The sequence below is a fragment of the Diabrotica virgifera genome, chromosome 4 (genome assembly GCF_917563875.1).
Source record: "Diabrotica virgifera virgifera chromosome 4, PGI_DIABVI_V3a".
NCBI classification, from domain to species: Eukaryota; Metazoa; Arthropoda; class Insecta; order Coleoptera; family Chrysomelidae; genus Diabrotica; species Diabrotica virgifera.
The window spans coordinates 186,848,254-186,870,731 of NC_065446.1; the positions used below are offsets into that span (position 1 = coordinate 186,848,254).

At 33.9% G+C, this 22,478-nt stretch overlaps 1 protein-coding gene across 1 annotated transcript in view; it reads left to right on the forward strand.

Moving 5' to 3' along the window:
- Window positions 1-22,478, forward strand: part of LOC126883763 (uncharacterized) — a 256,685-nt gene that overhangs the window by 56,015 nt on the left and 178,192 nt on the right. The window contains exon 2 of the mRNA XM_050649427.1: window positions 21,101-21,257. Within this exon, the coding sequence (XP_050505384.1) occupies window positions 21,155-21,257 (103 nt within the window). The 5' untranslated portion in view covers window positions 21,101-21,154. The remainder of the gene's footprint in view (window positions 1-21,100; window positions 21,258-22,478) is intronic.

The following is a 22,478-nucleotide window of genomic DNA, read 5'->3' on the forward strand; positions in this document are numbered from 1 at the left end:
CACGTACTCAGAAATCGTTATTACAGTGCAAAAATAAAATATTTTTACATACTTTCCCAGCAGACGACATCTTCGCTCTGAAATTAATTGTCCAGATTTTGAGAATAGCCGGCCTTTCATATTCATAAATTAATATTCTTGCGTTCGACTGTGCGATGCCGACAATAATGTCGTTAAAAATCTGTAGTTGATAAAAAATATACCTATTACATCTTATCGGTATATAGAATAACAAGATTATTATGTATATTTTTTGTGTTGATTGAGCAATGACCTCATTCGGTTAGACAAAATTTGCTGAAAGAATGCGGGTAATACTTAAAAGGATTAATAACGAGACACATTAATGCAGATAATGCCGGCTATACATACCGTGTAAACAAAATAACGAAATATTTAATAACGATATACTGTTTACCGAGGCATTGAACAAAGAAATATTACAGTGAAATATATGCAAGACAAAAGCATATTTATAGCAGTTTTTTCTGTAGTTAAATTAAATTGGTCATTTGTTTTATCAATCGACTATTCTTTTGTTACTCTTTGTGTTTGGTGATATACACTACTCCAAGAAATTAACGCACCACCTTAAAAACGGGTCATTTTTTATGTCTTGAATTTCCTAAATATGTTATAGCCTTATTCGTTAACAATATCGCTGTAATAATACTATTGCTAGGCAGGTAAATTGTCATTGTATGCCGGGTGTAACAATCAAACTGTGTTTTTTTTCTCAAAGTTCGCATCACCCTATGGCCTATGGAATATTCTAGCTTATGAAATATTAAAATTAAAACTTAACTATATTTTCTACCTCATGTTTTCTTAACATTTTTTTTTATTCATTCGCTTATGTTGGAGAATAAAAAGTTACGTACTTTTTTAGCTAGCGATGTTTTTCATCCATACAGGGTATTTTTAAATAAGTATGGCAAACTTTAAGGGGTACTTACTCTGCACGAAAAAATAATGACAGTTTGCTTTTAAACTTGTGTTCGCAAATGCTTCGTTTCCGAAATAGGGGATGTTAAAATTGTTCTTACAAACTGACGATTTATTTATTGCTCTAAAACCGGTTGAGATATGCGAATGAAATTTACAATTAAGATTTTAATATTCACCAATGGCGCGCATATCTACGTATAACCGGGTTGTTTAGAATTACCCCTTAAAATTTGCCATACTTATTTCAAAACAGCCTGTATTGATGAAAAACATGGCTAGTTATTAAAATACTTAACTTTTTTGTTATCCAAGCGAATGAATAAAAAACAGAATCTTAAGAAAATATCAGACTCTAGTAGGGTTTTAATTTCAGTATTTTATAAAGGCTAGAATATTTCACAGGATGATGCGAACTTTGAGAAAAAAACACAGTTTGATTGGTACACTCATTGGTACCGGTACGATATCTGGTACCTATAGGTACAACGACAATTTACCTTCTAGCAACAATATTATTACAGCGATATTGTTAACGAACAAATAATTCAAGCTTAAAATTTACCTACTCTGTTACGTTGTTCTAAGATATGTAATAGGCTAATGGGCAACTCTGAGACTTGCAAGATTCTTGCTGCAAGACCAAGACCAAGACCAAGACCTGGAGCGCAATACCAAGACCAACACCAAGACCAGGTGTACTGATGCAAGACCAAGACCAAGACTGTCTAAATCTCGTCTTGGTCTTGAATTTGGGCAACACTAATCTGTTCTATTCTATCCATCTACTACAGTTCACAGATTCTAAAGTTGCCGGTGGGGGAAGGCGTCCATGATTTGTATTATTGTCGATGTATGAGAGAGAAACTATTCAAAATATTAAATAACAAATAATATGAAATTTGTAATAGAAAGAAGCGAACTATTCACAGCATTGCAAGATATGGATGTTTTTCCAAAAGTTACTAGAATGATAAAATTAACTCTCCAAAGAACAGTGAATAAGGTCAAGATAAACAATAGTATAACAGAAAGCAAAGCGGTTATACAAGGAGTGCCGCAGGGTGATCAATTATCATCTATATATTTTAACATAATATTAGAAAAGATTATACAGAGAGCAAATGTTAATAAAACAGGTCTGATCTATCACATAAAACATCAGTGCTTATCATTTGTTGATGATTTGGTCATCTTGGCTAAAAGAAAAATATAACTTATGGAAACAGTCATAAAAGTAGAAGGGAGGGCAACAGCCAAAGGGTTGTATATAAATAAATCAAAAACGAAGTATGTGGAATGGACAAATACGTCATTCTTTCTAATAATGACAACTAAAAGCAAAGGCAACACAATAATATAAATTCGAAGAAGTTGAACGATTTGAGTACTTAGGAATTTTCTTACCAAGAGAACCGAATTGTGAAGAAGAAATACAGAAAAAAATTATGTCGGGCAACCTCGCTATATAAATATCTATGCTCTCAATTGGTTGTTAGGAAGCAAAAATATATCTCGAAAAGCAAAACTAAGAACTTACAAGGACGTAGTAAAGCCGATAGTGACGTATGCTTCTGATACATGGGACAAAACAAAAAAAAACAAAACAAGAGTTGTTATTAGTTTGGGAGCGGAAAATACTGTGCAATATCTTTGATGGGAAAAGCAGATATGGACAATGGATAAGTAGAACAAATAACGAACTAACTGATCTCTATCAAGATCCTAACATATTAGCGGTAATTAACGCAAAAAACTTAGGTGGTCGCGTCATGTGCAGAGAATGATTCCATCTAGAATTCCTATCAATGTACTATCTAGTGGATTGGCAGGCAAAATGCGAAGAGGAAGGCCTATGTCAAGTTGGAGCAACGGAGTTATAGAATGATAATACTTAACGTAACCAACTGGGAAAGAAAAGCAATTGAAAAAAGGGAATGTAAAAGAATAGTGTATCAAGCCATGTGTATCGAGTCTACTAGGCTCGTAGTGCTTATATATTATTAATTTCATTAAGTGAAAAGTTCGATTTTCCACTGTCGGTGTATGGGCCACTGAAAATTGACGGCATAATTATCATACGTTTCTTTCTGGTTACACTGAAGAGTAATTTATTTATGTGTGTTTTTTGGTGCAGTTTTAATGAGAAATCGTGCATGAATCATATCACCTCACGTTGCGTTTTTATTCAGAATTGTTAGACATTTCATCCTAGAAAGGGAACCCCGTCAAAATAGCCCCGTCAAAAAAGCTCCGACAAAATAGCCCCGACATAATATCCCGCACACAAAATAGCCCCGACAAAATAGCCTTCAGATAAAATAGGCGCGGAATAATAGCCCGCCGACAAAATAGCCCCGACAAAATAGCCCCGACAAAATAGCTCCCTTCAGAATTCATCATGAAATCATTCCTTAAAAATATATTTTTTTGGTAATGATAATTATCCTCAATTCAGGTGATTATCTTAACCACATTAAATAAAAATGGTCTTTTCAGAGAACTCGAGTCCTGTCTTCCCTGCCTCTTGGAAGTTTGAACATTTAAGTTAAGCAAAAATCAATGTTTATTTATGATATAAACATTTTTTTCTGCTTTCGGGCAACAGTAAAATGCATTTTAAATTAAATAAATTAAATACATTCTTCCTTTTTGTCAAATAATTTAAATTAAAAAAAAGTTTTTGGACACCTTGTATAAATAATAATTATGTAATTGTTTATAAGAGGCTGTTTTAGCCGGGGCTATTTTAGCCGGGACTATTTTAGCCGGGGCTATTTTAGCCGGGGCTGTTTTGACCGGGGCTATTTTGTGTGCGATCTATTTTGTCGGGGCTATTTTGTTTGCGGGCTATTTTGTCGAGGCTATTTTGTGTTCGGGCTATTTTGACGGGGCTTTTTTGACGGTGCTGTTTTGACCGAGCTATTTTGACGGGTCACGCCTAGAAAGACAGCCTGGCACAGCGTCTAGAAATTTTTCAGCTGTATTACGAAAGTAGGTGATCTATGAGGAATGTGTTACGTGCCGTGCGCTTAGAGCAACTTATGGTCCTCAGAATTTATCTACCCTAAGCACAATTCGCTATAACATCAGTAAATTTTAAACCCAGTTTTTATTATTGATTAACACGCGCTCAAATAGACAACATTCAGCATGTACTAAAGAGAATATAGTGGCGGTAGCGGATAGTGAACCCGAAAATAATGAAGAATCGATTTCTAGCCGGTTACAACAGCTTCGCTGGTCGTATGCAACAACTTGGGGTATTTTGCATAAGGATCTTGGTTAAAAAGCATACATCAGTGGTTCCCAACCTTTTATGTCTGGCGACCCACTTTCTGATGTTTTTTCATATTCGCGACCTCTCGCTCATCCATTATGATACATATTTACGTTATTCAGCTACTGTAAGAGCCACGCGACCCACCTGAAATCCATCCGCGACCCACTAGTGGGTCGCGACCCACCGGTTGGGAAACGCTGGCATACATAATTCAATTAGTACAAGAGCTGAAGCCGATCGACCTTCCGAATCGTCACCGTTTCAGTAGATGTGATCTTAATAAGTTTGCCGATGATCCAGTGTTTTCGAAAAAAAAAGTGTTTTCCGATGGGGTCTATTTTTGGCTTAATGGGGACGTAAATAAACAAAATGCCCATATTTGGTGATGACCAATAGTGTCAATTATTTTTACAATCTTTAGCCAATAATATTTGAACGTGCTATAGTGAAAACTGTTTAGTTAATTGTTTATAAAATAGGAAATAAATTTGATCAGACAATATCTTTTAATTTGCGGTAGCGCAAAATACTCAAAAATTGTTAAAATTCACATATTAGCACCTTAAATAAAGAAGTGGTCTAGTATGTTGTGTTGGGTGTTATTAGCACAATCCATTTTTTGTTCTTTTATTTTACACTCAATTTAATTGGAACATAATTATTATAGTGTGTTTAAAGTTATAAAGGATATAAATAAAAAAACTTATAATTTTAATAACATGTTTAATTGAAACAAAAGAGAAACCAAATTATAGCCAAACAATGTCAACAAATTAAATGAAATTTTGACTTTAGAAAGAGTCTTTTGCTCTGGATGCTACGGCAGATCTTATGAAACCATCTCATTACTTAGCACCCACGACTTTTTTAGATTCTTCAGTCACTAACTTGACGGAGCGTTCCACGGCTTGAGTATGATATGGAAATTTTCCAAACTTCCAATCCTGGGGTGTTTCTCCAGCAGTGATTTTAGCCCAAACTTCATCATCAGAGACTATCCGTAACAGTGATGGTGCTGTAATTTCACTGGTGTTGCAATCAAATAATTCAGTAGAGTCAGTCGTATGAAAGGTGATTTTTGGAGGTCGAAAAACCCTAATTGTTTCTGTTTCTGTAGCTAAAATCCTTGCTTTGATTATTCTTCGGAATCCTAATTCTCTTATCTGCTTCCTTTCATTCCCTATCATCCTCAGTAGCAAATTTTCTGGGTGGGAAAAATGCATTTTTTTCGATTACAGGATCAACTACTTTAATCAAATTCTCTGGTAGAAATCTGGTTGATTTGATAGCCTCAAAAACGTGTTCAGGTCCATCTGTTATGTATTTTCTGTACTTTATTTTGAACCATACAGGCATGTATGATTTAAAAATGAAGGATACTAACAATTTATGTTCAACTGAAGACGTTTCCATACTTACAAACAGTCTCAAAACTCTGGGAGTGAGTGAGAGTGAGAGTGGGAAAGTGCACCCGGTTCTCGAACAGATAAGTCCACAGGGCAGTGGCCTGACTTTATCGCACAACTTTTGTCTAGAAGATACTATTCATCTTTACTCAAAAGATTGCGATTAACTAGTCCTCCTAGTGATTAGGAACGGGATGGTTTCATAAGATCTACCGTAGCATCCAGAGTTTCGATGCCAACGTTTCATAGAAAGCGCAGCTTCAACGTACCCACTCAGAAATAATGAGTAAAAGCTATTCCTAAAGTCAAAATTTCATTTAATTTGTTGACATTGTTTGGCTACCATTTGGTTTCTTTTTTGTTTCAATTAAACATGTTATTAAAATTAAAAGTTGTTTTGTTTATATCCTTTATAACTTTAAACACACTATAATAATTCTATTCCAATTAAATGGGGTGTAAAGTAGAAGAACAAAAAATGTATTGTGCTATTAACACCCAACACAACATACTAGACCACACCTTCTTTTAAGTTGCTAATAATATGTGAATTTTATTATATGCGCTAGCTGGGTTTATTAAATATATTTAACTATATTTTACTTTGCATTTTACTTATATACCCCAAAGGCAAGTTTTCCGCGGTATAGCGATTAAAAAATGAAACATTATTATTTTTCGACCCACCCTAATGACCAACCTGAAAAGGTTCAAGAATTGCCATTACATCTAGACAAAACAACTGTTTGGTGTGGTTTACGGGCCGGTGAAATCGTCCATATTTCTTTAAAACAGGGGTTGGTCAGAATTTTACTGTGAATTTTGACCGGTAATACGCCATTATAAGGGACCATTCAGTGCCTGAAATTGAAGCTCGGGGTCTCGACCACAATTGGTTTGCGGATGGCGGGATGGTGGGATGGCGCCACTTGTCATACAGTGCGTGAAAGCATGTCCTTACTGCGAGAACGATTCGGTGAGCAATTTATTTCACGCTTCGGACCAGTGAATTGGCCACCTACATATACCTTGTGACCTCTAGACACCTCTGGACTTGGTCCAGAGGTGTTGAGGAGGAGGTGGTGAGGAGTGGTGAGGAGGAAATGCTCGAACCCGTCATCGAAAATGGGAACTTCAGAATGAACCATCTTAACTGCAGTCACGGTCAAAATTTGAAAGAAATTATCTTTAAGGTAATTGTAAGGAATGTTTCTTTTGTAGGATAGTAAATATTTTCAAATAACATTCATTTTTTTCATTGTTTCTTCTTTTTGAAAAAAGTTTCTTCTAAATGAATCACCGTTTATAAGTTATAGACACTTACGATGCCTAAAATGATTAGCAAATTTACATATCCCGGCTCATAGTCTATTATTTTAATCTAGTTTTATAATAGTTTTTATATAAAATAATGATCTTTCTATTGCGCCAGTCAATGGGAGTAAGAATAGGATATTACCTCCGAATTCTATCCTACTGCATGGATTTTAATGAAATTTTGGGCCTAGCCTCTTCTTATCTCCTAATTCAAAGTCTACCCTATGCCGATGTGTGCTTTTATCTTGGGGTGGTTCCCACCTCTTATTAGGGGTGAAAAATTTTATGGTTAAAATGACTACGGAATTCACTAGAGAACCTAATCCTAAGCAAACATTGTACTATAATTATTTTTTAAACTCAATACTTTTTGAGATATTCGTGGTAGAAAATTATCCATTTGGATTGAAACATAATACCTTTTCGAACGGTTTTTTGCGAATACCTTAAAAACTATGCATCTACCTACCTAAAAAACTATATTAAACATTTTTGCAGGTTATAAAAAAACAAAGAGACACTTGCCATCATAAATCTTCTAGTTATAACATAAACAGAGATATGGTAGGTGAAAATAGTTTGTTATTTGGTACATTCTCAAATTGGTGCATTCAACTTGAAATAACAGAGAAACGGTTTATTTTAGGTGTATAATGCTGCTAATACTTTTTCAGTGAAAAAACCTTTAAAATGAGCTGTATTAAAGGTCCATTACATTAAAACTAAGCGAGATATGCTGCAAACAAAATTGATAACTAATGTATTTTAAGAAAAAATGGGAAATAATTTTAACCCCCATCCACCAAAATGTAAATGCATCGTTTTCCTTCTCCAATACCTTTTATTTCAGTGTTATTTCTATGTTCAAGAAGTTGGACGGGTTTAAAATGAATGGTTTTTGAAAGAAAAGATCAAATTATAGAGCGCATTTTTAAAATTTCTTAAAATCTTCTTTTTCTCCATGTAATTTGAAAATGATAAGAGATACAATAATGAAAAATAAAAAAGAAATTTTTATCTGAAAAACCCTACATTTTTGTGTGGTGTCTTTTTTTCGTATCTCTTATATTTTTCGAGTTACATGGAGGAAAAGGAAGATTTTTAAGAAAATTTAAGAATGCGCTTTATAACTTGATATTATTTTTTTTTTCAAAAACCATTTATTTTAATCCACTCCAACTTTTTGAACATAGAAATAACACTATAATAAAAAGTATTGTAGACGGAAAATGATGTATTTACATTCTGATGGATGAGGAGTTAAATATATTTCTCATTTCTTCTTAAAATACATTAGCCATCATTATACACCTAAAATCGACAGTTTCTCTATTATTTCAACTTGAACACATCGATTTGAGGATGCAGCAAAAAAACAAACTCTTCTTACCTACCATATCCCTCTTTGTGAAGGAACGAATCTCTTTGTTTTTTTTATAACCCACAGAAATATTTTATACAGTTTTTTTTTAGATGCATAGTTTTTAATGTATTCCCAAAAATCCGTCCGAAAGGTGTCATTTTTCGATGAAAATGGCCAATTTTCAACCACGAATAACTCAAAAAGTATTGAGTTTTCGAAAAATAATTATAGACCAGTTTTTGCTTAAAATTATTTTCTCTAGCCTCTCCCGTGGCTATTTTAACCAAAACATTTTTTACCCCCGATAAGGGGTGAGAACCACCCCCAAGATAAAAGCGCACATCGGCATAGGGTACACTTTATTTCTTAAGCTATTCTCTACTTACTGTGAAAATATCAATAAATCGATGTAGTAGGATGGAATTCGGAGCCAAATATCCTCATTGACTGTCCTATATAATAATATGTTTATTTTGTGAATGCGTGAGAGCAACAGACTTTGTTCGAGAAATTAATCACTTCATGAAAGGCCGCATTATGAACTGTATGGATAACATTTTATTTTCTGTATCGATAGAAATAAATAAATTCACACAGTGATTTCCTAATGAATCCTATAACCAAGTTGTAAAAAGTTTAATTGAAATGAAAATAAATGGATTTGTCTGCGATACATGAACCTATGTCAATACTAGTTACATACTTATCATACGTTCGGGCCCGATAAGCAAATGAGAATAAACAGAACTTAATGATAGGTGATTATAATCAAATTACTTCAACATGTGGCATAGGCGTAACAAATTTAATTACAAATTAGAAAGTTGGTAAATAACAATTTAACTCAATCTAGCCACATTAACAGCAGACTGGTTTTATACCCTATACACCAACGTTAAAGAGACCGTGTAATTTGAACTTTAAAATTCCAACAAGTATTTGAAAATTTATTTATTGCATTTTTTTATGTTTTGTCTAATATAAAAATAAAGAGATAATTACACTTAAATAAGTTCTATACAATACAGTTCTATCGTTAAATGGAAAATGACATTTTGTATGGCAAAGATTTCATTGTAGCACATAAGTAAAAACCAGAAGGTGCCATAATGTTAGTTTTAGGAAAACGAACTAGTTTTTCAATTTAATAGCATATAGAACAACATCCAAAAATGTTACTCTACATCCTACCAGATTGAAAACAATGGAAACATTCTCCGGTAACACCTCTGAGGCTTCTACAATTTACAAGCCATAACGGATGCTGACACTAAGGAAGATGGGGGAATTTTACAATTTATAATTCACGTCCCTTCTGCTCAGCACGGTAAAGTTCCAACGAGGTTGGTTCCCTTGGTACCCCAATCAGAGTAAACATATAAATCAAAAATGAATAACCATTTATAATTTCGTTGCAACACGAAACTACAGCCACATCATCATTCTAGTTCAATCAGAGAGTGCAGCAAGCACCTCTACCGGTTTCGAAACTTATTATTCTGTCATCAGGAGGCACATATGCTGCTCTCTCTGATCCAACTAGGACAAACCCCGGCGTGCAGTCACGGATTGCAACGAACGAAATGGCAGGGATGCCCTAGCGGCAACTGCTAGCAAAAAAACTAAGTTTTCAATCTAATAGCACATAAAACAACATCCAAAAATGTTATTCTACATCCTACCAGATTGAAAACAACGGAAACCTTCTCTGGTAACACCTCCGAAGCTTCTACAATTTACAAGCCATAACGGATGCTGAGACTAAGGAAGATGAGGGAATTTTAAAATTTATAATTTACGTCCCATCAGCTCAGTGCGGTAAAGTTCCAACGAGAATGGTTCCCTTGGTACTCCAATCAGAGTAAACATATAAATCAAAAATTAATACCATTTTCAATTTCGTTGCATCACGAAACTACATCCGTTATGGCTTGTAAATTGTGGAAGCCTCGGAGGTGCTACCAGAGAAGGTTTCCATTGTTTTCAATCTGGTAGGAGGTAGAGTAACATTTTTAGATGTTGTTTTATGTGCTATTAGATTGAAAACTTAGTTTTTTGCTAGCAGTTGCCGCTAGGGCATCCCTGCCATTTCGTTCGTTGCAATCAGTGACTGTACGCCGGGGTTTATCCTAGTTGGATCAGAGAGAGCAGATGTGCCTCCTGATGAGAGACTAATAAGTTTCGAAACCGGTAGAGGTGCTTGCTGCACTCTCTGATTGAACTGGAATGATGATGCGGCTGTAGTTTCGTGTTGCAACGAAATTGAAAATGGTTATTCATTAAAAAAAAAAAGACGTTGCAAGTCGTCGCCTTTTTATTAAAATAACTTTATAATACTTCTTATTCTTTAATCTTAGTCTCCCAATCAGAGGTTGGATATCATCATCACTATGATGACTCTATCTACCGCTGCTCTGAAGAGGGCGATGGAACTGCATTTAAACCAGTTCCTTAAATTCTTCAACCAGGACACTCTTCTTCTTCCTGTACTCCTTCCTCCTCTTAACCTTCCCTGTATTATCAGTCTTAGCAGTTCATATCGCTGTTCCCTCATTACATGTCCCAGATATTGTAACTTCCTTATTTTTATTGTGTTTAATATTTCGTATTTTTTGTTCATTTCATGCAATACTTCGGTGTTAGTTTTCTTCGATGTCCATGCTAAGCATTGTGCTGTATCTCCACATTTCAAAGAACTGTAGCATATTTATGTGTTCTTGCTTCAATGTCCACGTCCAGCTTACAAGTCCATATTGCAGTATCGAAAAGCCAGATTTACCTTATAGTCTAAGAGCTGGGAGCGGATTTTGTGCGTGATAAGTAATATGGAAAAACTATACGGGGATATGTTGAATTAGTTGTGTACATGACTTTCACCAACGGCCGGAAACCAGAGTTGGGGCCGAGGGTAGTTATAAGGGGTCAAAGTCGCGGATTTTATTATTTTTTTTATGACGCTCATGATCGAGATAGTGCACCAAAATTTGGGAATAAGTAGGTCATGACGTACCTAAGTAAAATCTCTAGGGGCTCAACGCTGCGTGGCCGACAAAGGGGTGGAGGTAGGGGTGAATATAAAAAAAATAAGGGGTTTTTTGCGACGTTCGTGATAGAGATAGTGCACCAAGATTTGAGTATAAGTAGACCATGACATAAATAATTAAAATCCCCAGAGCCGGAAACCAGACTCGGGAAGGAAGGTAGTTATAAGGGGTCAAAATTCCGTTTTTTATTATTTTTTTTTGTGACGCTCATGATCATGATAGCGCGCCAAAATTTAGGAATAAGTAGGTCATGACGTAACTAAGTAAAATCTCCAGGAGTGGAACGCTGCGTGGCCGACAAAGGGGTGGGGCAGGGGTGAATATAAAAAAATGTAAGGGGTTTTTTGCAACGTTCGTGATTGAGATAGTGCACCAAAATTTGGGAATTAGTAGACCATGACATAACTAAGTAATATCCCCAGAGGCGGAAACCAGAGTGGCGGACGAGGGTAGTTATAAGGGGTAAAATCGCGGTTTTTATTATTTTTTTTGTGGCGCTCATGATGGAGATAGTGCACCAAAGTTTGGGAGTAAGTAGGTTATGACGTAACTAAGTAAAATCTTCAGGGGCGGAACGCTGCTTGGGGTACAAAGGGGTGGTAGGCAGGGGTGAGTATAAAATTATATGGGTTTTTTTTTGCTGTTCGTGATCGCGATAGTGCACCAAAATTTGGAAATAAGTAGATCATGACATTACTAAGTAAAATCTCCAGGGGCGGAACACTGCGTGGGGGACAAATGTTGTGCCGGGTCACAAAAAAATAATACACACTGCGACTTTGACCCCTTAAAACTACGCTCATCCCCAACTCTGGTTTCCGGCTCTGGGGCTTTTACTTAGCTAAGTCATAGTCTACTTATTTCCAAATCTTGGTACACTATCTCAATCTAACACATCGCAAAAAACCCCTTATATTTTTTATATTCACACCTACCCCCACCCCTTTATCTGCCACGCAGCGTTCCACCCCTGGAGATTTTACTTAGTTACGTCATCACCTACTTATTCCCAAATTTTGGTGCACTCTCTCGATCATGAGAGTCACAAAAAAATAATAAAAACGGCGACTTTGACCCCTTATAACTACCCTCATCCCCAACTCTGGTTTCCGGCTCTGGGGATTTTACTTAGTAATATCATGATCTGCTTATTCCCAAATTCTGGTCCACTATCTCAATCACGAACGTCGCAAAAAACCATTTATATTTTTTATATTCACCCCTACCCCCACCCCTTTGTCGGCCACGCAGCATTCCGCCCCTAGAGGTTTTGCTTAGTTACGTCATGGCCTACTTATTCCTAAATTGTGGTGCACTATCTCGATCATGAGCGTCATAAAAAAAATAATAAAATCCTCGACTTTGACCCCTTATAACTACCCTCGGCCCCAACTCTGGTTTCCGGCCGTTGGTTAAAGTCATGTACACAACTAATTCAACATATCCCCGTATAGTTTTTCCATATTACTTATCACGCACAAAATCCGCTTCTATCTCTCCGACTATTAGGAGTTAGAAAAATTGAAACGCTGTAATATTTTCAACGGGCTAAAAGTAGTACAAGTTTTGGTAAATATTGGGCTAAGTGCCATTATATCTTTTTAAGATTAAGTAGGTTCTAGGTTAAGTCAGTTATTTAGTTGTTATTAATTAACTTATATTCTTTTAACATGCATTTGCTTACGAGCATGGTTCCAATTCAGTGAAGGATTTCTTGGCAACTACCAGCCCAGGATGTTATTTTATAACTTATATCCATTAAATATTATTGTAAGGGAACCAAAGCGGGGTTTTTGCAGTTACTCGAGCGCGTCAGAAAATCATATGGGGAGAAACCTTGTACCCTGTAAATGTACATCTATATTGGCTGTTAATAAAGGGGAGTTCATTGACATTTTGATTTGAAAAATAATTATTTTCTGATAATACCACGTTTTTATTATTTATACGACACAATATAAAAAAGTCTGTATAGTCGAGGAAGTGAAGCATTTGGCTCACAATTTTTTCGTCTAACATGGTTTTACTTGAAATTGTCACAGAAGGTAGGGAATAGTCCAAGGATCATTTTCTATATCATGACGCTGTACACTAAAATTTGGTGGTTGCCCCATCTCGGGTGTAAGAATTTTTTATTTAATTTTAACCATGTACTTAAATCAATATAAAAAGTAATTCTAAGAAAATAATGTTTTTTGCATTTTCTTCGTAAAACTAATATTTTTCGAGTTATTCGCGCTTGAAAGTAACAGTTTTTCGACGAAAAAATCGACATTTTTAGAGGTTTTTTTGGGAATACCTCATAAAATATGCATTTAATTAAAAAACTGTAGCTATCAAAATTGTGTCTTTTAGTATGACAAACCAAATTCTTTTTCTATAATATCTTTAAGATAAATACAAACCGAGATTCGGCATGTTAAAAGTTAGCGTTTTTCGTCAAATGCATAATTTGAAATATTAAAAGCCAACTAACGGAAACTCTTTGCATTTTTCGAGGAAAACTTAAATAATGTTTTTTCAAGTATACAGTTAGGCCTTTCAAAAAATAATAATAAAAATTTCTAGCATGAAATTTAAGCGAGTTATGATCAAAAGAGTGAAAACAACCCCCTAACTACCCTCCTAATTAAAAATTGGTCTTCACTTTTCTTCTGTAATTCCTTTTATATTTGTATTATCAATAAACCAAAGAAGTTTGTCCTCCTTAAAAGGCCTAATTTTAGAAAAATTGGAAAACTGATTTTTGCAATTTCCTATTTTTTACCATTTACTTCAAAATATCTCCGAAAAAGCTGGAGATACGAAAAAAATGATGGACCACTAAATTGTAGCTTTTTTAATAACTAAAATTCCCTTGTGCATAGATTTTCAATACAGTGAAAAGTTAGCGTGATATAGTTGTTTAAAACTCCTATTTACGAGCAAAAACCCCTTATTCGAGCTCCTTAAACCCACCCCAATTAAAAACTAAGGGAGCTTACGGAATTTACTTTACACAGTCTTATAGCTCTTCATAAATCCTACAAAATAATTTTAGAAAAATTCTGTATTAAGGTTTGCAAATTAAAGTTCGCCACTCTCGTGCCAAGTCCATTCTTGAAACCAAACTGACTTAGAATAGAATAGAAATATGCTTTATTGTCATTGAAAATTATACAATTTTATGGACAAAGCTTAACATAGAGTCTCGAAAAAGATATACATAACAATAACAAATACAATTTTATAAAATTAGTTAAGTCGTCAATAAAAAAAATATAAACAATTTAAAAAAGTGAAGTAAAAAAAACAAAAACCAATATAATATATTATTGCAAAATTACTATAAATTGCAAAATTGAACATACAACATAATATAATAAAACACAAACAAAGGAACTAATAAGTTTAAGCTGCTGTATGTGACACCCAAATATAGATAAATACACTTTAGTTACTTGTACATTACTGTGATTTCTTAGTTGTCATTAAGAAACTCTTCTACTGAATAATATGGTCTTTTAGATAAATGAGCTTTTGTCATTTTACGGAACTTGAGAAAGGATGTTGCAGATTTGAGTTGTAAAGGAGATGGTTGTATAGTTTTTTTGCGGAATATAGTATAGATTTCTTTGCTAACTCAGAAGACGGGATCGGTAAATAGACATCAAAAGTTGAATTTCTGGTGGAGTAGTCAGGATGAGGCCTTGCTGGAAAGACATGCATGTGTTTACGAATTAAGCAAACAGTTTCTAAAATATACAAAGATGGAAGGGTTAAAATTTCGTGATCTTTAAAGTAACTTCTGCAATGGGTTGTTCTTCTGAGGCCAAACAGATACCTTATTGCTCTTTTTTGTAATTTGAAAATAACATCAAATTGGGCAGCTGTACTAGACCCTCAAAAAGGAAGACCATATCGAAGATGAGACTCGAATAAAGAAAAATATGTTATTTTAGAAGATGCTAAATTGAGTTCCTTCGAAACAAATCTTATGGCATAGCAGACTGAGGCGAGTTTCTTACTTAACAAATCAATATGAAGGGACCATTTGAGGTTGCTGTCTAAAAGAATACCAAGAAATTTTACAAAATCAACGGTAGAGATCTGGCTGCTATTCACAAGCAGGGGTTGAAGAGCACCTTTATATGATAATGCTACCGTTTTATCCACGTTAAAGGAGAGTAAATTAGAGTCAGACCAGGTTTTTATCGTAAGATCAGAAGTTATAGTTGCATGAAGAGTTGCAATAGTTGAGTTGCTCCAAGTGATACTGGTATCATCAGCAAAAAGAAAAATTTTTTCATCGATTTTTAAATTAGTGATGTCATTTATAAAGATAAGGGAAAGTAGAGGACCCAATACTGAACCTTGTGGTACTCCATAGCCACTTCACTTCAGCCACTGACCGACTGACCTCTTCACATTTCTTAAATAATCTTGTGTCCAGTATTTTAAAGGAAAGTTTTAAAAAGAGGCTTATTAGTCGGTGGTCCTTGCAGAAATTCGCACATGGTGTTTGGGCAGGCGATAAATATAGAGCGAAGACATTTCTTTTGGAATCTGGTCCTCATCGTAGATAAATCGTTAAACAGCTTCAAACAAATGTCTAAGTTTTCTTCATTAAGTAAAGAAAATCTTTAAGTTTGACAAAAAATGTTGATTTTGCATAATTATTAGAGAATATACCCCATATCATAGTTAGGGATGCCAGGCCTATTTTCACAATTTGCTACTAACAAGCTAATTTTCCATGAGTAATTTCATTTTGACGAGAAGCCCAACTTTTTTCCTTACAAGTTTTGTATGTGGTAGATAACAAAATATAGCAGGGATAGTCCAGTCGGGTTAGACGAATAACATGCACAACCTTGCATGCCGAGCTGCCCCAAATTTTATTTTTCTAATTTTTATGGAGGGCTAATAGTAGTGTGAGCATTAATAGCTGAGAATTATTATGCAAGGAAGGATCCAAGGAAGAAGAAGCATAGGAAGAAGACGCATCTCCTGGCTAAGGAACCTTATAGAATGGTTTAACTCTAGTTCATTACAACTGTTCAGAGCAGCACCCAAAAAAGTGGCTATAGCCATTATGATATCCAACCTCCGATAGGAGAGGGAACTTTAAGAAGAAGAAAAATAGTAGTGTAAATTTAAAATCTTGACTGAAGTCCGTCATTGCGTTAGCCGTCATTTTGATTTTAAATCGGAACTGTTTTGCTCAATATCACTGCCATTTTCAACTTCTCGACAAAAGTATGGGAAGCAAAATTGTTGAAAATGTGATTTTATATAATTTCTTTCATTACAATTTTTTTCGTGCGGTCGATATTTTCAGAGTTGTGAAGTTGACGATATAATTAAATAATTATGTTCTAGCCGTCATTATTTTTCCTCATAACTATGAAAACATCGACCGCACGAAAAAAAAATGTAATAAAAAATTATAGAAAATCGTATTTTCAACAATTTTAGTTCTCATCTTTTTGTCGAGAAGTTGAAAATGGCGGAGATATTGAGCAAAAACTGTTCCCGCTTAAAATCATAATGACGGCTAACGCAACGGCGCAATTTAGTCGAGATTTTAAATTTACACTACTATTGGCTAGGGTAGGCCGATTTGTATACGAAATTCAAAAATATTTTAATCTCAGATTTTGCAACCCAAATAAACATGTGGAGTAGGAAAACAATTTTTTTTGTAAAAATAAATTTTTTCATATTTTGCTGTTTTGAACTGCCACAAGGTCACTAAAATTTTGAATTCAAAAATATTTTAATTTCAGATTTTGCAATCCAAAAAAACATGTGGAGTAGGAAAACAATTTTTTTTTGTAAAAATAAATTTTTTCATATTTTGCTGTTTTGAACTGCCACAAGGTCACTAAAATTTTGAATTTAAAATTTTACTAGTTTTACAACTTGCATATCCGAAAATGTTATAATACATAGAATGAAACAAATGTTGTTAATTTATTCATGTTTTTATTTTTAATATTTTAACTGCCACAACGTAATTTACATTAATATTTAAAAAAAAATCATTAAATCATTAAAAATAAATTTTATGCTTAAATTAAACAAACAAACAACTGCTCTTACAACTTATAATCTTTTTTTGACCTAAAAGAAGGCATAATTCGGTGTGATTTCAGTTTGGTTCTGATCAAACCATCTCTGCTATCAGCACCACAAACTTTTGCTGAAGCTTCTGTCACAAGTTTAATCATGCGTTCAACGGCTTGCGTGTGAGACGGATATAACTTAAGCTCCGATAACAGTGCTGATGTCTCCGGATTAACCACAATTTCCTGTAAAGTTTCATTCGAACTTCCAATTGTTAATGGTGGTTCAGTTAAGGGTATTTTATTCCAATTTATGATATCGATATAATCCATAGCGTTCATATTAAGCACAGGTGGTACCTCAAATGTTCGTAGTCGCTGGTTTATGTTACTTGTTCGAGCTTTAAAAATACGGCGCACAGCAAGCTCTCTAATATGTTTTCTTGGATCTCCTAACATTCCAAGTAGCATATTTTCTGGATGTGCAAAAAAACTATTTCGCAATAGAACTGGATCCATGACATCATTTAGGGGTTGTGGTAAATACCTAGATAACTGAATCATTTTCCAAAAATTAAAGGCTCCATGTAGGCAGGACGGTCTGGTTTTTATAAGAAACCATACTGGAACATACACTTTTAAAATAAAGGTTGCTAAGGTAATAAAATTATCTGATGGAACCACCGTGGAAACATATAAACGTAGTATACGGTTAGCCAATGTTAACCAGCGGGAATGCACTATTTTACCTGGGCACAGTTTAGAAAGTTTGTTGTCAATACTTCCCTCTGAGATTTCAACACACATGTCAAGAAGATATTGTTGATCTGTACTTAAATCAGACCTATCCACATTCTCCTGTACATATCGCACCTTGAAAACAAAAGTGGCACTATACTGAAAACATCAATTTTTAGTTATAGCGATATCTGCATTACTTTTGACAAAACGCTCCTATTGCAGAGACTCCTGTTCTAATAGCTCGCATTGTTTCTCCTAGAAGTCGCTAGTGTCACTTTTGACTTTTAGGTGTTTTGTCAATGTAGTAATTTAAAAAGTGGCACTTTATCGGTTTCCGGCGGATTGTTGAGGGAGAAGCACGTCGTTGTAAGTAAAAAAGTGACATTTTTTCTTTAGTGCCGGTTTTCACGTAAATTTAAAATGTTAAGTTTCATTAAGTATTATTAATAGTTTGTTTACTTTTACCAAATAAACGATTTTTCTTTTTAATATGACACAATTTCGTTTTATTTTTCTCTTTTTTTATCATTAAGGTAAATATTAACTTGACTTTTTATTCTAATAATCAGAACTTTTATGTAAAACAAAAGTGGCACTATAAGGAATTTTTTTAAAGATTTTTTTCTAAATTAATAGTTACATTATTAACTTGCCTTCTTCAGGAGAAACTAATTGTACTTTAATCAAACTGTTAAATAACATTAATTATAGTATTTAATTCGGTTATTTTAGTTCAACATCCATTGCAGAACTGTTCGAAAAACTTTAAACGGTCATACTGAAATATCTAGATTTTGGGATAATGTCACTTTTGTTTTCAAGGTGCGATATGATTCAATTACACTGAACTTAACAACAGGTAGATTTTCACATCCAATGAGTGCTTGTCCTATAGGTCCGTTGAAGTGACGAGGTCCAGTTGTACTACCATCAAGGAAATTCATAAGGTGTCGCAAAGGTAATTCATTACAGTGCAGCTGGCAAATAAGCCACTGCAACGGGCGATTTAAATATTTTTCTAATTGCACAATAACACCATTAAACTTTCCAACATTAAAATTCGTCCCATCACACCCTATTACTCTTAAAACATCTGTGGATACGTCAGAGTCATCAAAATATTTTAAAATGCTTTTTAAAATGTTCACAGCAATCAGGAGTAACATGCGCCAGATAAGTCGACTCAGGCAATTTTAAGATTGTAATATGTTCTTCTCGAATTAACTTTCGACGATTATCTTCCATTTTTAACGTATTATCCTTGCGACCATCGAAAAAAAGCCACGTAACTGTGAAGAATCGTCCATTTCAAGAAGGGCACGTTTTTTTGTTCTAGCACGACGAATTTTGTTCTTATCTATAATGTTGTTATTATCTTCCATATTTATAATACCGACATCTTGTAGTACTGCTGAAGCGACTGCAGCACCAGCTCGATCACAAATACCAAAACGATCGAGTGTTCTTGCAAGCACAGGTAATTGTAACACATTATAGGAAGCTAATGATTTTTGCTGCACAGTAGAAGTTTCTGCAGAACTGATCGATTCGTGTGTAAGTGTTTCCGTCGCTATTCTTTTCTGCCGAGATCGATTTTTCGGTAAGTGAACAACATTCTCATTTAATTGTTTCTGAATTTGCAATAAATTTCTCTCCTCTCGGTTTTGTAACTTTTTGGACATTGTTATATCTATGGCGCCAATTACCATTCGTCTTTAGGTTCTTTGGTCTTCTAAAAATGGTCGTTCGGCTGCTGGCACTTTAAATACTTTATCGCAAGAACAATTATTTAAATCTAGACATTTACAAGCAGCCACATCAAATAGTACTTTGGATTGTGTTCTGAAATCATTTAACTGTTTTTTATAACTTGCAACACCACTGCGTTGTTTATAAGGTTTTAGTAAATTTCTAATTTTAAGACGATAGGTAACTTGTTATTCGCTTTATAATACTGCACTGCTGAACGGTTGGAATTGAAGCACGACTCCAAATTTACTGAATTTTCTTTGCTACAATTTGACTTGTCTCAGTTGCGGTTTGTTGTGGATTTGTTGCAATCGGTTTTAATTCATGTTCAACATAGTTGAAGTAAGTGTTCATATCTTCATATGTTGGTAAAACTGTTCCGTTTGTATTATTGGACGCTCCAAATATAGGACACTTTAACTCACTTCTGGTGTTACGCGCCATTTTATCATTTTAACATTACGATCGGTCCGAAAACATCGGACAGCCAAGTCAGTGGCGTCGCTTCACGTAATGATCGCCTAATTTAGTTTTAACATAATGTCCTTGTGGCAGTTGAAATATTAAAAATATACAAAAACTTTATTGTAAAAAAACTTTTAGTTTTAATTATTTAACAATGTGGTAAAATGCAAAATTTAATATTTTTAATATAAAAATTTAGATTTTTGACATTTATGTGGCAGTTCAAAATATTTTTTTTTATTAATATTTAATATCAAAAATTTTGTCACTTCAACTTTTTTTCAATTGCATTTTACCATTTTAGTAATTTCGAAAAATCGGCCCACCCTACTATTGGCCCTCCATAAAGATTAGAAAAATAAAATTTGGGGCAGCTCGGCATGCAAGGTTAGGCCTGTTATTCGTCTAACCCGACTGGACTATCCCTGCTATCTTTGTTATCTGCCACATACGAAAATTGTTGTAAGGAAAAAAGTTGGGCGTCTCGTCAAAATGAACCTACTCACGAAAAATTAGCTTGATAGTAGCAATTGGTAAAAATAGGCCTGGGATCCCTGACTATCAACAATATCTTTTTGTTTGTTTTAATTAAAATGTTCAAAAATATATGTAAATACCACGGATTAATTATTCGTACGCCTCTGGTCATTAGTCATTAGATAACGTTATCAATGAAAGTGATTTGCTATTCCAAAACTATTTTTTAATATCATGGATTTTAACTCTAGTATTGTTTTCAGTTTTTTAGCCTCGTATGACACTATTATTTTAAAGTTTAAGAAGTAAAAACAAGCATGCCACATACACCAAGCATTATTATTATTGGAGCAGGTGCTGCGGGTATTGCAGCGGCCACAAGATTGTTGAAACATGGAATATCGAATTTTAAAATTCTAGGTAAGTTCATGATATTATGGTATTTATCATAAGCAATTTTCATCATAAGGCATCATAGGCATCATTCTGAAGCTATTTCTTTGTGGCATCTTATGCAATTTACTATTTTATTTGGGAACTAATCCACAGTTTAAGTTAAAAAAGAAATTTATTTGACTTTTCAATCTCCCCTTCCACTAAAAAAAAAACAGATTTCCGAAGTGGAAGTGAAATAAATTTTATTTCCAACTTGAATTGTGGCTTATTTCCCAAGTCAAATAGTAAACTTATCATAGGGAATACGAAAAATACTGTAAGAAGGTAAGAAAAAAAAAATGAATGATCCGACGTTTTAAAAGTAATTTATATTTTTTGATATGGTTCTGAACAGTGTCTTAAAATTATGTAGTATATGTTAATTTGAAACTTATAATCAAGTATATTCAAATGGGAAATATTGAAACTTATATGAAAAATACTTATATTAAGTCTTAAATAAGATAGTATCAGCTGATAAAATATCTTGTCGTTTTAATTTATTAAAATATAAATGAACTATAGTAGGTAATTTTTTATATTAAAATTTCAAATTCAATAGTTTTATAAACGCATTTGATAAGCATTAAACAGGTGCGTTCGCGGATACCCTGGACAATTTTTTTCCCTAACCTCACCTAATATAAATAATACTGTTAATAGATAAATACACAGGGTATATTTACTTTAGTTTATTATTAATAACTAATTATTAAATTATATTAGGTAAATATACCTTGTATATTCATCTATCAACGGTATTATTTTAGAAAAGTAAGGATCTGTTTTTAGGTGGATGTGAGAGGTGGCATTCAGATTTTTGCGCATAAAGTTAGGTGATAACTTCGTTAATAATAATTTATTTATGCTCCTTCTCAAATATGCTCGGAACATTAATAAAAAAAATAAAATATTTAAAAATTTCAAAAAATTTCGTTTTTTTTTTTCTATTTTTTTGCTTATAATTTTAAAACGATTAATTTTGGAACAAAGTCGTATAGGAATAAAACAAAGATAATTAAATTTTCTATCAGATGCGATTGGTTAAAAATGTCTTAATTTATCATCCTTGCTGCAAAATAGCAATATGTAAATATAAAATAAGGGGGCAAAACAAGCCTGTCCTTATTCAATGATTTTCCATCACTTAGGTTACACTTGGAACCTTCCTAATTCGCTTAGAAAATGTTGGTAATGCGCTAAAAC